Source organism: Bidens hawaiensis, unplaced genomic scaffold (assembly GCF_021521415.1).
Source record: "Bidens hawaiensis isolate Kalapana, Puna unplaced genomic scaffold, B.hawaiensis_p1.1 tig00001685_1, whole genome shotgun sequence".
Classification (NCBI taxonomy): Eukaryota; Viridiplantae; Streptophyta; class Magnoliopsida; order Asterales; family Asteraceae; genus Bidens; species Bidens hawaiensis.
This window is the reverse complement of record NW_027491095.1, coordinates 373,029-387,137: the sequence shown is the minus strand read 5'-3', so window position 1 is coordinate 387,137 and position 14,109 is coordinate 373,029. Positions and strand designations below refer to the sequence as shown.

General features: G+C 36.0%; 1 protein-coding gene and 2 pseudogenes across 2 annotated transcripts; 2 read left to right on the top strand and 1 right to left on the bottom strand.

Annotated features, from left to right (window-relative positions):
• Positions 1-212: 212 nt before the first annotated feature.
• LOC143590780 (uncharacterized) lies at positions 213-2,794 on the bottom strand. Its single transcript, XM_077071151.1, has 4 exons — positions 2,702-2,794; positions 2,439-2,571; positions 854-969; positions 213-688 (listed from the first exon to the last, which is right to left on the bottom strand). Exons 1-4 carry the CDS (start codon positions 2,774-2,776, stop codon positions 233-235), a joined length of 780 nt encoding a protein of 259 aa, XP_076927266.1. The 5' UTR covers positions 2,777-2,794; the 3' UTR covers positions 213-232.
• Positions 2,795-4,433: 1,639 nt separating this feature from the next.
• Positions 4,434-6,767, top strand: LOC143591811 (uncharacterized; annotated as a pseudogene). Its single transcript, XR_013145778.1, has 7 exons — positions 4,434-4,459; positions 5,143-5,450; positions 5,536-5,782; positions 5,863-5,940; positions 6,032-6,430; positions 6,509-6,579; positions 6,680-6,767. The product of XR_013145778.1 is annotated as an uncharacterized LOC143591811 (transcript).
• An 826-nt stretch (positions 6,768-7,593) lies between these two features.
• On the top strand, positions 7,594-10,560 carry LOC143592612 (G-type lectin S-receptor-like serine/threonine-protein kinase LECRK3; annotated as a pseudogene).
• Positions 10,561-14,109: the final 3,549 nt, after the last annotated feature.

Here is a 14,109-nt window from a genome sequence, read left to right as displayed (position 1 = left end):
TGGATTTGTTAGTAAACTTTACTTCGAAGGACAAAATTACACGATTACGTAGCTTCACAGCCTCAAGCGCAAGAAAACCAAAGATAGAGTATCTGTAAAACATCTTGACTGACCAAATCATAAAACATCTATAAAACCTCTTTCCAATATAAAAATTTACAAAAATAGAATCTGATAGATTTTAATGTTCTTTCTAAATATAATCTGCAAATCAATTCAAAGTTTCAAACCACTAATCATCCCATTCCTTTTTCCTTCCATTAGATTTAGGCAGTTTTGTAACACTGTCATTAACTTGTTTAACCAATACATGATTATCATTATCACCACCAGACTTCACAACTTTTTCATCATCCCATTGCTCATCCCAACCTTGATCCCAATTCTCTGTTTCATTTCCCTCCATGTTCTCCACTGTTGAATTTCCCATTTCAAGTTCATGATACGGAACCCCGCCAACGTGTCGGTCTTGGGTCCTTAATATGAAATAAGTCAAAACTCCTCCTATGGTTAGTACTAGTATCAATAAGTATGCACCATTAGTTGGGGTCATGTAGATCCCAAAAGAAGAGTATTTTGGGTAGTGATTTTCCGGTGCTGGAGCTAAAGCGGCGTTTATTACACAATCGCCATCGCCAGTGGTCAGCGCTATTGCAGAACTTAAGTCAACGTCTGACGAAAAGTTGACCTGTAACAAGCATAAGGTCAAACAGGTCAATAATCGGTTTTGACTTGTGAGTGTTTAGGTGAACTATTTTTAATATCATTTGAAGGAACTTAAATACAGTTAATAATGTGGTATCTAAAATCATTAATCATGAAATTCTAAGTATGTGAACGAAAAGAAACGTACCTTAGTCATTTGGTGGCTTGCTACATTTGTTTCATTGATCGTGTTGTTAGCAGGAAGAATAACAATTTTCACACGTTGAAGGGTTTCACCATTGTTTTGTACAAAGAGAGACGTTTCTTCATCATGAAAAGAGCAATTACTTTATTAGTGAACGAAACATACTACATGAGATACCAAGGGTAAATGTTGTAAACATCCAAGATTTCTTGTTATATTATGCAGAAAAAAATTGCTTTTGTAACTTGAATACTTAACCTTCATGAGAAAAGATATATAAAATATTTGTGACTAGAATTACCAATTTACCAGAATAGATTACATTCTGCAGCCTATAGTAAAACCTTTAGCAAGATATGCATGAGACTTGCAACACTACAACAATTAGGTCAATTCGGTTTTTACTTTGCCTCTAACGGGCCAAATGGGTCAAATCAACAAACAATCTAGCTTTTCTTATTTGTAAACTAATCATTCATAAAATATATATTTTTGTATTCATTTTAACGACCAATAGCAAAAAGAAAACGTTTGCAATAAAGTGGCAGGCAAACGGGCAACAAGCTGCGCCGCTACCCCCTTTTGAATAGCAAAACCAATCCTACGAAAAACGAAGCTTTGAGACCTAAGAGTTGAAGAGGTTCCGTGTACAACACACTGAACCCTACTCAAAAAATTTACAGCCTCTGGGGCCAGAAAACCAAATGTATCAAAAGCAAATGGGAGAAAGACATGTTGATTCCCTAAACAAGCTTTCTCATGTTTAACAACTTTGCCTGATTCAGCCTTCAACGCAGCCTGACCCACAACAAACCCACGGTCCCTGAGCCCAACAAGAGGTAAGATACACACAAGCGTGTTTCCCCCCTGCCCACCCGAACACAAGAATATCAGCTGGTCGTAAAGTAGACCTCCCTTCAAGAGGATCCTTGAGAAAGTTAACAGGGGCCTCCTTTTTAGCAGAAATCCCTGCCCGTTTAAGAACATCACACAAAACATCCCTAACCAAATCATGTCTGTACTTAAAGCCAGACAATTCTTTGCAATGCACCGCATGGTATCCAAAAGGATCCAAACATACCTTGCGACAAATTTGGCAAGGCTCATCAGTCGGGAACATAGGTATCATTAACCGGTACTTAAGGATAGCCCGATACTCCAAACCCGACAAGAAAAAAATTGCTAAAGGTTGCTTGCCCGACACACCCCGTTTTGAATCATACTAAAAACAATAGCGATCGACAACAAAATAATCGAATACTCAAAGGAAGAAGATTATAATCTCGTGTGTACAGTCTAAATATTTTTTAAGCCCAAAAAAATACAAAAATAATAAAGAACGTATATGAATTCACTTTTTTATTGAATGGCATATATAAATCAGCTGATAAACAATAAATGAGCCGAGCCTGAGCCTGAGCTTGAAAAACCAATTCACGAGCGGAGTTCAATCTTTAGAAAAAGAGCTTGAAACGAGGCGAGAGTGATCTAGTGCAGGGCTACCAGCTCGTTTACAATATAGGTAGCAAAATAGACTATATTATATAAAGCTAGCACAATGAATTTAGTAGTTTGACGGCATAATTACCGGTTAGAGAATAAGCGACGCAGGCGGTTATGTTGTTCATGTTGCAACTTCTAGAAGTCCCACTGCAGAGTTGCTGGAAATTTGATCCTAAATTAACCATCCTGTAAGAAGAAGGGCTAGGTGAAGGAGAATCCTGCATATTATTAACAACATATAATTATATTATTAATCAACATACAACAACAAATCATATCAAAACTGAAGTAGTTGAAATCAGGTTACATGCATATATAGAAATAAATATAAGATTTAAGAGAACGTACGGGAGATAAAGCATATGATGATCGTAGATGCATGGCGATGAAGACTGTGGTGATGAGCAAACATCTATGAATCATTTTGCGACAACCAACTGGGTTTGTTCTTAATTTGGGTTGAGGTTTATATTCGATTTATTTATAAATTGGGAAGAAATGGAAATAGAATTAGAAACGACGACTTGTAGAGTTGTGGTTGACGGAGAAGTACAAGTAGAGAAAACGCGTCTGCGAATAATCCACATCTTCGTCAATTCCATTCCGATAATACATACGACGACGACGACTAACAAAAAGTCGTTTGCTTTATAGTTAGTTAGTTAGTTAGTTATAACATACAGGTTGGTAAACAAAAAGTAACACCCGGTTAGAGTGCAAACTGGTTTCTTGACTGGTTTATGGACGGCTTGGTCAAGTTTGGAACCAATTTCAATGGTGGAAATTATAAACCGGTTAAAAAATTACGCCATGTTCTGAGTTTTTTTTAAGAAGGGAATGGAAATGAAAACTAAGGATAGTTAAAAAATGGGTGTTAAAGGAAAAAAGTAAGAGGAGTTAGCAGGGGCGGACCCACATAGGTCCGATCGGGGTCCCGGGACACCGATGTTTTTTAAAAATTACTTAGAGACGGTATATTAAATTTTGTAAGGACCGCATAAAAATTAATACTTGGAACCCATACTATTATGATTGAACTGGTACAGTGGAAAGTCCCTTGTTTTACTTGTGAGAGGTTGTAGATTCAAGCCCCACCATACTCCTTTTTTGTTGTTTTTTTAATATCCTAGTCTTAGTTATTCAGTTAGGGTATTTGTGCTTTTTGTTAGTTTCTCTCATGTAGTCATTATCACCATGCAACATATATAATGTTAACATGGATTTTGCATATTCTTTTATTATTTACCTTGTGTATGTATATTATAATTAATCATTTATTTGTGTTAGAGTTATTTTTTCATGTTTTGGTCAATTATGACCATATATATAGATTACGTTCATGTTTTTCGGGTATGAATTAAAAGTGTATGTTTCATCTAGTTTCTAATTTAGATTCTTTCTACTTACTCGTTTCCAATGACACCATAGTTCCGTGTTTTATTATGTTCCTCGCCTCGACCCGACCCGAATAACGACCGACCCGAAAAATTTTGTAAACCGAAAAAAATGGGACCCCATTGACAAAATATCCTGGGTCCGCCACTGGGAGTTAGGAAGGAATAAATTAATGTATTTTCTCAATAAGTTATCCTCCCAAAAATAGGATGTTTACTAAGGATAACTATTTTTTTAACATAGTTATCCTTTCATTTCCTCTAATTTCCTTCCAATTTAAGAACACACCTAATTAAACAAAATTTCATTCCCTTCACTTCCATTTCTTATACTTCCATCTCCTTTCATTTTATTTCCTTGGTTAAAAAACTCAAGAACAAGGTATTACGGTTTCAGATAGATAGGGCGAAGCCCCACAGGATCCACTAATCTGACATACCCGTAGTTTATAATTTATTAAAATTATATTTATATATTATTATTTTTAAATAAAAGGCCAACAAAAATTGATTCTAAACGAAAGGTAAAAAGTCCACTCCCTATACTATTACTCTAAGGCAAATTGAAAATAATCCTAACTTTAAAAATCACTATTAACGGTTATAACTTTCAACTAATTTTTGTCTGAATGGACCTCTGTTAAAAGCATTTAACGTCGTTAAATTTTTTTCCGAATTTTAAACAGATGTGTTTAGGGCTTTTGATCGAAAGGTAATCCTTTAATAAATGTTAATTAAGGAATCAACCAATAAACCTATACACACTTTAGATTTAAAAGAAAAAGAGAAAAAATTGAGGGAAATGGAAATGGAAGTTTAAAATGTAATTAAGTAGTTGTTTCAGTGGTGAAGTCTTGTTAATACTAAAATAAATTGGATGTGACTTAATGGTAGAGCACTCATTTTACTAATGAGATATATGGGGTTCATACCTTATTTTCACCAATATATATGGGAGATACGAGGGATGACTATGGCTTGCCAGGGTTCGAGTCCTGATCTCACCCGGTTTTACCGGCTCTTCGCTGCCGTGCCCTTTGGCGGGCGTGGGATCGAGTTTTATCCGGTGAATCCCTCAATAGGTGGACTGCTAGGGGCTCCGTCCGTCCGAACTAGTGGCCGGTTCGGGCTACCTTTAACCATTGGGGGCCGCGTATAAAATACCCGACGTTACTTAGTTGGTCGTTAAAAAAAAAAACTAAAATGAATGTAGAAGTGAAATGAAACTATTTGACCATAGATAATAAATATTGGGTATACTTTATAAGTCAAACCCATAACTAAGTCATAAGTCATAAGTCAAAGCCATAACTAAGTCAATGGCCTTCTAATCTCCTCTCCATCACAATTAACAAACAAATTAGGGTTAGGGTTTTACAGTTAATCTTCTTCAAGGGCTTCACACTGTCCCCAAAACCACCAATTCCTCTTCAACCGCCACAATCCACCTCAATTTCAACATCACAAGACCACACGCCACCTCACCGGCGGCTTCTTCGAACATCAAAACCGCCACTTTCAACCGCAGTCCACCTCCCAATTCTGCCGTGGCATTCATGAGTGGGACATTAGAAATGCGGAGGAATCCAGTACACCGAGTGTCAGTGGGTCCGATACCGATAACAACGATACGGATGATGATGTAAACGTTAGTGATAATGATAATAATAGTAATAAGAATGATCACAAAATTAATGTCATTGGTTTGTTTGAAGCTATATTTATCATTACTTGTGTAATTGATTAATATTTACATGTATGGTTTTGAATATTATTTGTTGATGTTAGGAAATGATATTGTTAATGCTGTAAGATCAAGTTCAACTGAGAATCAGTATCAAAATGCTATCACTGTTGCGGACCAGATGGTGAATTGTACTACTCTCAGTTGTATAACAGGGTGGAGGGTTCGGGGCCCGGGCGTAAAGATATGTTGGTTGAAAGGGGGTGCGGGTTTAGTGGAAGAAAGGATTATTCAAATTCAGGTGGATCGGGGGAGTCGCTAAGAACAATACTTTCGGATCCTTTAACGTGAGTTAATTTATTGTTAATGTGGCATTGTATATAGTTCATGTTTAAATTACGTGTTTATGGTTTTATGTTGATATAGAGGAGTTTTTAATGGATGATGCTATGATATTACCTTGTGGTCATTCATTTGGTAGCGGTGGAATGCAGCATGTTATGAGGATGGTAAGTCGTGTGAAGTCTTGTTATTATGATTTAGATTGTCGGTTTATAACTATTTGTTCTATGTTTTGATCAATAATAATATGTTTTGTAGAAAGCATGCTACACTTGTTCACACCCTGTTTTAGAAAGCACATCTGCTCCAAATTTATGTAAGAAAAGTATTATTTTCATAAATTTAATGCTTTATGTGATGTTATTAAGTATGGTAACGTTTAATATTTTTGTTTAATTTATGTAACTTTGCGATCTGCTGTTCACGCGTTTCTTAGGGAGGAAGAGTTGCAAACTAACCGTCCATCCAAAAGAAGAAATAAATTAGATCAGGTCTGTTATAATTTTTGCATGGATTTGTTTAAAGATTGTTATTTACATAAAAAGGTTGAATTTTATGCAAGATAAAGGTAATTTTTGTGATTTAGCACTTATGGACCAAATAAGAGGCCGAGGTGTTCAGTTTCCATTTTCTGTATCCGAACGCGTCATCAACAAGGTTATTATTTAGGATATGAATCCGCTTTTTTTCATATATAGTGTGAAGTTTCCAACTTTTTTAAGATTTTTTTTTCAGGGCAATAAAAGAACACCGTCCCGTTTTGTTGGTCGTGTAGCTATTGTAACAACTCAATGCCTAAACGGATGGTATGTCTAATATCTATATAATTTCTTTTATTATTTCTATATGTTCCGTGAAGGTTAAATATTAAATACTTTATTCATATATACAAACCTTTAAAAACAGGTATGTGGTGAAGACACTTGATAATGCAGAGAGTGTTAAATTGCAATATCGGTCTCTAGCCAAGATTCCAGATTCTCAGCCCTCAATCTTAGCTTCAACTAAGATTGTGACACCCAACTGGCTCTAGCCTCGGGAAGCCGACCTTTGTCTGGTATACATATGGTAATGTCGGTTACTACAGTATTGGTGTTTATATATCTGTATCCAGGTTCAAAATTATGTAGAAAAAAATCATATAAAGTATATGATTTTGTGAGAGGTGATATTGGTTTGAATGCATTTTACCTTGAGATCTTTATCAGCAGCTCTAAATCTCTAATGGTAAAATGTAATTAATATATATTATATTCAAAAAAAGTATGTTAGAAAAGTTGTTTATTTTATCATTATTTTTTTTTCATATTAAAAGCGCGAACATTTGCTTTTGTAATGAGATAACTTGTAACCGCAATAGTTCAAAATTGAAATTATTTTCTTTCGAAAGAAACTATTTAAACTTTAAATTTGTAATTGGTGGCAACCGCACACAAGTTATATATAAGATGTGGTTGTTTAATTCTTGAGCAATACAAATACAACCAAGTAGCACAGTTTGTCAAGTTGTGCTGCAGGCAGCTCATAAACAATATGAGCCAATTGGATCAACTCATATTCTTTGATCCGTGCTGGAATCCCTAATTTTGCTTTTGGAATTCTAAGTCTAGAGTTAGGTTATGAAACCCTAAATCGATTTAAAACATTGTTGATTTATCTCAAATTTCTGGATATTTGATATAGATTTTAAACATTTTGCATATTAATTTTTAAAAAATAAAAAATATATAATTTAAGTCAATATGGTAGTGTGGCTTTAAAGAGAATTGCTTATTAAAGCCCCACTCCCTGTGTGGCGCTTTAACTTGAACTTTAAAGCCCCTCCGCAACTACTAGCCTTATAATTATTAAGACTTTGACGAGATATTTTGATAGGGTAAGACAAACTTTCAACTTATTTCTTTTTCAGCGTGAACATTCTTTAGATGTCACATTTAGTTATAGAGGGATGACATCTGGCCTTGTATATGCTATCCAAATTAAAGATGGTCCAAAAGAAATTAAGATTAATAAAACAAAAATGTTAGCGTGTTTTACGGGTTATCCAAGATCGTTTAAAACCACATGCTAACCAAAGACTTGTTCAGCTTCTTTCTTGTGGAAACTTCAAATATTTGCCTGTCAAGAATGACTTCATCGATTCCAAAAGTTCTATAAGCTCACTTGAAAGCAATGATCTTTATCTTTATAACTTGTACGCTTTATCACGCATCATTCCAGCAATGACTAGAGTCCTATATTTCATCATTTTAACCACCTTTCTCCCATTTTTTATCAAAGCACAACAAACAAATGGAAACGGTTCTGTACCGGTGGGTGCATCACTCACGGCCACGGATAATGGCATAGCATGGCTCTCACCATCCGGTGATTTTGCCTTTGGGTTTAAACAGATTCAAGAAAAAGATAACTTTCTGTTGTCAATATGGTATGCCAAAATACCTGATAGAACCGTCGTATGGTGTCCAAAAGATGGTCCAATGGTGCCCAGAGGATCAAAAGTTGAGCTAACCGGTGGGGTTGGGCTTGTACTGAGTGATCCTCAAGGCAAAGTGGTATGGACATCTGGATCCATCTGGATCCAATATTTCTAACATTGCATATGGTTTTATGAATGATACTGGTAATTTTGTAATTGTTGATAACAGTAATCACAACATGTGGGAGAGCTTTAGCTTTCCAACAGATACAATACTACCTACTCACGTTATGGATAGAGGTGAAGACATCAATTCAAAGATAAGCAACACAAACTTCTCTGCGGGAAGATTCCAATTGCGTCTGCTTGTAGATGGGAATCTTATTCTTAGAAAGCGCGATATATCTTCAGGAATTCTGTATAATGTCTACTATAGAAGTGGCACTCGTGATGACACCAATACATCGAATTCTGGTTTACAATTGATCTTTGATGCGACGGGGTACATGTATATATTGAGAAGAAATGGCCAAATATTTAACTTAATCGAAAAGATGCGGTTCCTTCTATAAGTTATTATCAAAGAGCAACTCTAGATACTGATGGCGTTTTCACTCAATACTACTACCTAAAGAATCCGACTGGCAATACAAGTTGGGAAGTCTCATGGTCCTTGCCAAGAAACATATGTGACCAGATCTATGGGACCGATAGCAGTGGAGCTTGTGGGCTTAACAGTGTTTGCAGCCTTGATGGGTAACCTTCCAAGCTGTGAGTGCCCACAGGGGTTCTCTTTGATTGATCCCAATGATCGAAACGGAGACTGCAAGCCTGATTTCACTCCAACTTGCGATGGAGTTTACGACAGAGACCAGTTTGGTTTCATCGAGCTTACTAACATTGATTGGCCATGAGCCGATTATGTGTGTGTGCAGCCGACTAATGAAGACAGTTGCAAAGCGTTCTGCTTACAAGACTGTTTCTGTGCTGTTGCGATTTACAGGGACAACCAATGTTGGAAGAAGAGGCTTCCACTCTCTGATGGAAAGAAGGATCCTTCAATAGTCGTAAAGGCCTTCCTGAAATCACGAAAAGGTGACGTGTATCAACAAACACCTCCTGTGTTTTCACAAGAACATAAAAGTCAGACAACCTTGATAGTTGTGATCTTAAGTACATGTCTGTTTATAATTTTCATATTGATTGGTGTGATTTGTGTCGGTATTTTACGAATGCACAACAAGACCACCAAAAATCATTACCCAAGTAGTAAATCTGTTGATACCAATCTGCCTCGTTTCACATATCAAGATTTGGTCGAAGCAACTGGCGGGTTCAACTTTCAAGGAGGTACTAGGAAAGGGGGCTTTTGGGGTAGTCTATAAAGGCGTAATAGGGACAAATATTGTTGCGGTGAAGAAGCTAGAAATGGTTTTTCAAGATGGTGAAAAGGAGTTCCAGACCGAGGTCAATGCTATTGCAAAGACTCATCACAAAAATTTGGTCCAACTTCTTGGCTATTGTGATGATGGTGATCAGCAGTTATTGATTTACGAGTACATGAGCAATGGTACTTTGGCAGGGTTTCTGTTTGGAGATACGAGACCGAGTTGGAACCTGAGGAGTCGTATTGTTGTAGGCGTTGCCAAGGGACTCGCATACCTCCATGAAGAATGTAGTACCCAAGTCATCCACTGTGACATAAAGCCTCAAAACATACTTCTTGATGACTGCTACGATGCTAAAGTTTCAGACTTTGGATTGGCAAAGCTTTTAATGATGAATCAAAGTCGAACGAGTACTGGAATACGAGGAACAAAAGGGTATGTTGCTCCGGAATGGTTTAGGAACACCCCAGTGACAACAAAGGTTGATGTCTATAGCTTTGGTGTGTTGCTACTAGAGATGATATCATGCCGAAAGAGTGTGGTTTCGGAGAGTGATTCCAAAGATGCGGTGGTTTTAACCGATTGGGCATGGGATTGCTATAAAGAAGGTAGTCTGGACACATTTCTTGAGAATGATTTGGAGGCCTTAGATGACTACAAGAGGCTAACAGCATATGTGATGGTTGGCCTTTGGTGTGTGCAAGAAAGCCCTTCGTTGCGGCCAACCATGAGGAAGGTGATCCAGATGCTCGAAGGCGGTGTTGAAGTAATCGAACCTCCATGCCCGTTCCCATTCTCTGTTACCTATAATTAATCATCAAATTTATGTTTTATTAATCATCATATTGTCGTCTTGTTGTGTCATTCAGACATTCAGTGGTCTCGTGGTTTGTTCTATATTATGGTTCTTATAGTTAACCAGTTGAGTTTAAATCCATTTGAAAATGTACTTTGTAGAGAGCTTGATAAGTTAAAAAGTGTGTAGTATTAAAGTTTTTTTTATTTTAATGTGGAACAACTTATTATTAGTATCTGATACGGTTCTATTCGAGATGAACCAATCTCTAAAGAAATAATATGAAGGAAGAAGATTAGATGAGACAAAATGTTTTCTGCCTTTTATTATAAAACTTATAAGAGATCAATATGGCAAATGCCGATATGGAAGTCTATCTACGATTAAAAGTAAACAGGAAAAACAACCAACTTTCAAAGTGGATCACATATATTATAAGAATCTCCAAGCTAGGATTCCTTTCCACCAATTTTGCTCCAACTAATACCCATCATTCATGCATGATTGCATGCATAACATGAATAGGTTATATTTTTGCATATTATTCATTTCTGTTAACTAAGTGGGCTTAGTGATAACACGTCTTGGTCGGGACTACACGGTTGGCCCTGTGTCACTTACGTGGGTCATATCAGTATCAAGTGTGGTTAAGCGTTAGAGTTTTTTTTTTTCGAACGATGACTTTCACAGTTAAGCTATCTCACTGCGCAAACACGTCGCGCCCCGTCACCCCACTCAGGCCGACTATGTTGACATGATCGGGATCTTATAGAGTTATAGTAGAATATACAATCGAAAACTGTATGGAATAGTAACAAAATTTCACTATTGTTTTAATTAAGTCACTGTATTTTTTGTCCCAATTAATCGCTCGATAATTAGTTAATGTGTATCCATTTTTTTTTCAACTTGCCAAAATAAAAGGAAAAGAAAAAAAAATCATGTATGCATAATAACATGCTAAATAGGTTAAAAAGAGTGTCATAATTAGAGAGAATTCTTATAATTTTTTTTCACCATCATGTTGTTTTTCACATAAATCAAGAACACTGTCTCACTGGTGATTCATCGGGCGTGTGGGCAATCTTTGACCACTACATACTGCTTAGGTTGCTCTACCTTGAGAAACAGTCGAGTTTTCCAAGAGAGACTCGAAATTTGTTTTAAAGGATCCTTGTTGAACATGAACATTAGCCACAATTGTAAGCCTTTAATTTGTTTATTGTTGTAATCAAGAACAAAGTTGAAGATACTACAAGAAGGCGTTCTTTAAATTCTCGTAGAAGACAATAGTTTAAATCATCACATTCGTATAAAAGTGTAAGTTTTTATATTATTTGTTATTTATTTCGTACTTAAAAAAAGGGTGAACCAAACATCCCACCAACTACATATAATAGCGTATAATATTTATCATTATCAAATAAAAAAAGATAATGATTTATACTAGAAATTATATTTACATGATTTTATTTATTCTAAGTATTATCTTGTAATAAAATTGTACATTACATTTTACAACAGAGTGTGACATTTATAGTTTTGTGATAAACTGATAGGGTTTGGATCAAATACAAATGAAATTAACGTACTCTATTTGATTCTCATAAGTCACAATTAGTACGTTAACTTTCCCCTAAACTGATATTGTGATATAAAGCTTTGGATGTATAAAGCCCGATAGTGATGGGCTGAAACTGACCCGGTATTATTTGCGTAGCTCACTGTTATGATCCCACTCAGCCCGGCTTATAGTATCAGGCATTAAAGCCCAATTAAACTCACCGGGTCGGGTAATTACCTGTCGACCCGTATTACTAAACGGATCCACACAGTCCCATACTCTGCATCAGACTGACACACAACGAACTGAAAAAGTAATATCATCCAGATGAACAAGTAAGCTATTATGCATATTTGTGAATAAAATGATATCCTGCACATGGTTTTTCTGTTCAAATGCTTAATGTTGGTCCCTACTTTGAGAGCTACAGATCATCTTATGCTTTGTAGTAAACAGGATATTAGCAAATCGACAGTCTGCAGCGCGTTACATGTCTGAGCTTGAAAGAAAAGTTCAAACTCTGCAAACAGAAGCAACCACACTATCAGCACAATTGACTCTGTTTCAGGTAATCCTTCATATAAAAGAAAAAAAATAGCTTGAATTGCAAACAAGTTTTATAACTTAGGGGTGTGCGTGGTACGGTTCGGTGCGGTTTTTGGCTAAAACCAAAACTATCTGAATTTAGTTTTGAGAAAAAAAATGGAGTATGCTTATTTGATGAATACTTTTGCTAGAAATTAAAACTATGATGGAAATGCTCTAACCTAGACCTATGAGGTTGCCAAAATGCCAATGTTACTTAAGAGTAGGCATATAAACGAGCTGAGCCCAAGCTCAACTAGACTCGAGCTTGGCTCGTTTCGTACTCTTTTTTTAATGCACGAGCTTTGCTCGTGAGTAGTTTTTTAAGCTCGAACTCGGATCGATCTTAGCTCGTTTATAATATATTATTTAATTTATGTACCTTATAAGTTACTTTTCTATATTTTTCAATTACAATTTAAATAGATAACCTAATAAATTATTTAGTTATCATTATCATAATTTTATATACAATAAATATTATTGTACAATATATATTTAATACATTAATTAAGATTGTATGTATAATTAATAAGCTTGTTTAGGCTCGCGAGACAACTTGAGCCCGATAAATGAAACTTGGGCTTGGGCTCGTTTATTAAACGAGGTTATTTGAGAGTTTGGGGTTCGATTCGAGCTTTTATGCTCGGACGCATTTGGGCTTTTAACAATCCGATCTCGAGTAGCACACAACGCGGCTTGGCTCATTTACACCCCTACTAAAGAGTTAGGAGACATCAGGACATGGTCCATAGAGAAGGGTGAACAAACAGACCAACTAAATGCACATGGCACCCCAATGGTGATGTGAAAATTGTACCTCAATTGTGAAAGGTCATGTGGGGGCTGTTTGTGTCTGTGGTTAGTGGCTAACATGCAACAAATATCATGTTAATAACTGCCCATTGAAACCTTGATGGTTATTGCTTCTTGTTTCTCCCAACAATGTGTACAACTTGGTTTGGTTTTAAAGTCATATGGACCATTTTGAAGTTGGAACTTCATTTTAGTATTATCCTTGTAACGTCTATTAAGCTGAATGATAACTAACTACTTTATTTTCTGATAATGCCTTTTTCTTATAACATTTCAAATTATGCCTATATAGTGATAATAAAACGAATTTATCTATGGCTATAGGGGGGGGGGGGGGGGGTGTGGATGTGGTGCCATCATTTATCACACACCCCACCCAATTATATTGTACCACATCACCAACCCAAATTCCATCACATGTGATGGTTTTTTACTAGGGGTGGTGATGTGGTGTGATGGAATTATTTATTATTTTTTTTGTAACTTTAAAAATTAAAACAATATTTAATAGAACTTAAAAATAAAAACAATAGTTTAATAGAACATAATTCAACTTAAAATTTAGAAATAAAAGTTACAACGAACGTCTACTACTCGTCTGAATCCGGAAATTCCAAACATAAAGAACCTATATGTGCAACAAGATCCCATCTCAACCGATGATGAATATCTTTATCCCGCAAGTCTAATTGGACATCATCGGGAACGGGAACTTGAGTCGGAGGATCTGGTACCCAATCTGGAGAAATTGCATTTCCATCTTCTTTT

Excerpts from the sequence above, each read along its gene's own strand:
- LOC143590780 (XM_077071151.1), bottom strand. The coding sequence starts at position 2,776 with ATGATTCATAGATGTTTGCTCATCACCACAGTCTTCATCGCCATGCAT. Across the intron at positions 2,572-2,701 it reads CATCATATGCTTTATCTCCC|GATTCTCCTTCACCTAGCCC; the intron begins GTACGTTCTCTT and ends AATAATATGCAG. Across the intron at positions 970-2,438 it reads CGTCGCTTATTCTCTAACCG|AAACGTCTCTCTTTGTACAA; the intron begins GTAATTATGCCG and ends TTCATGATGAAG.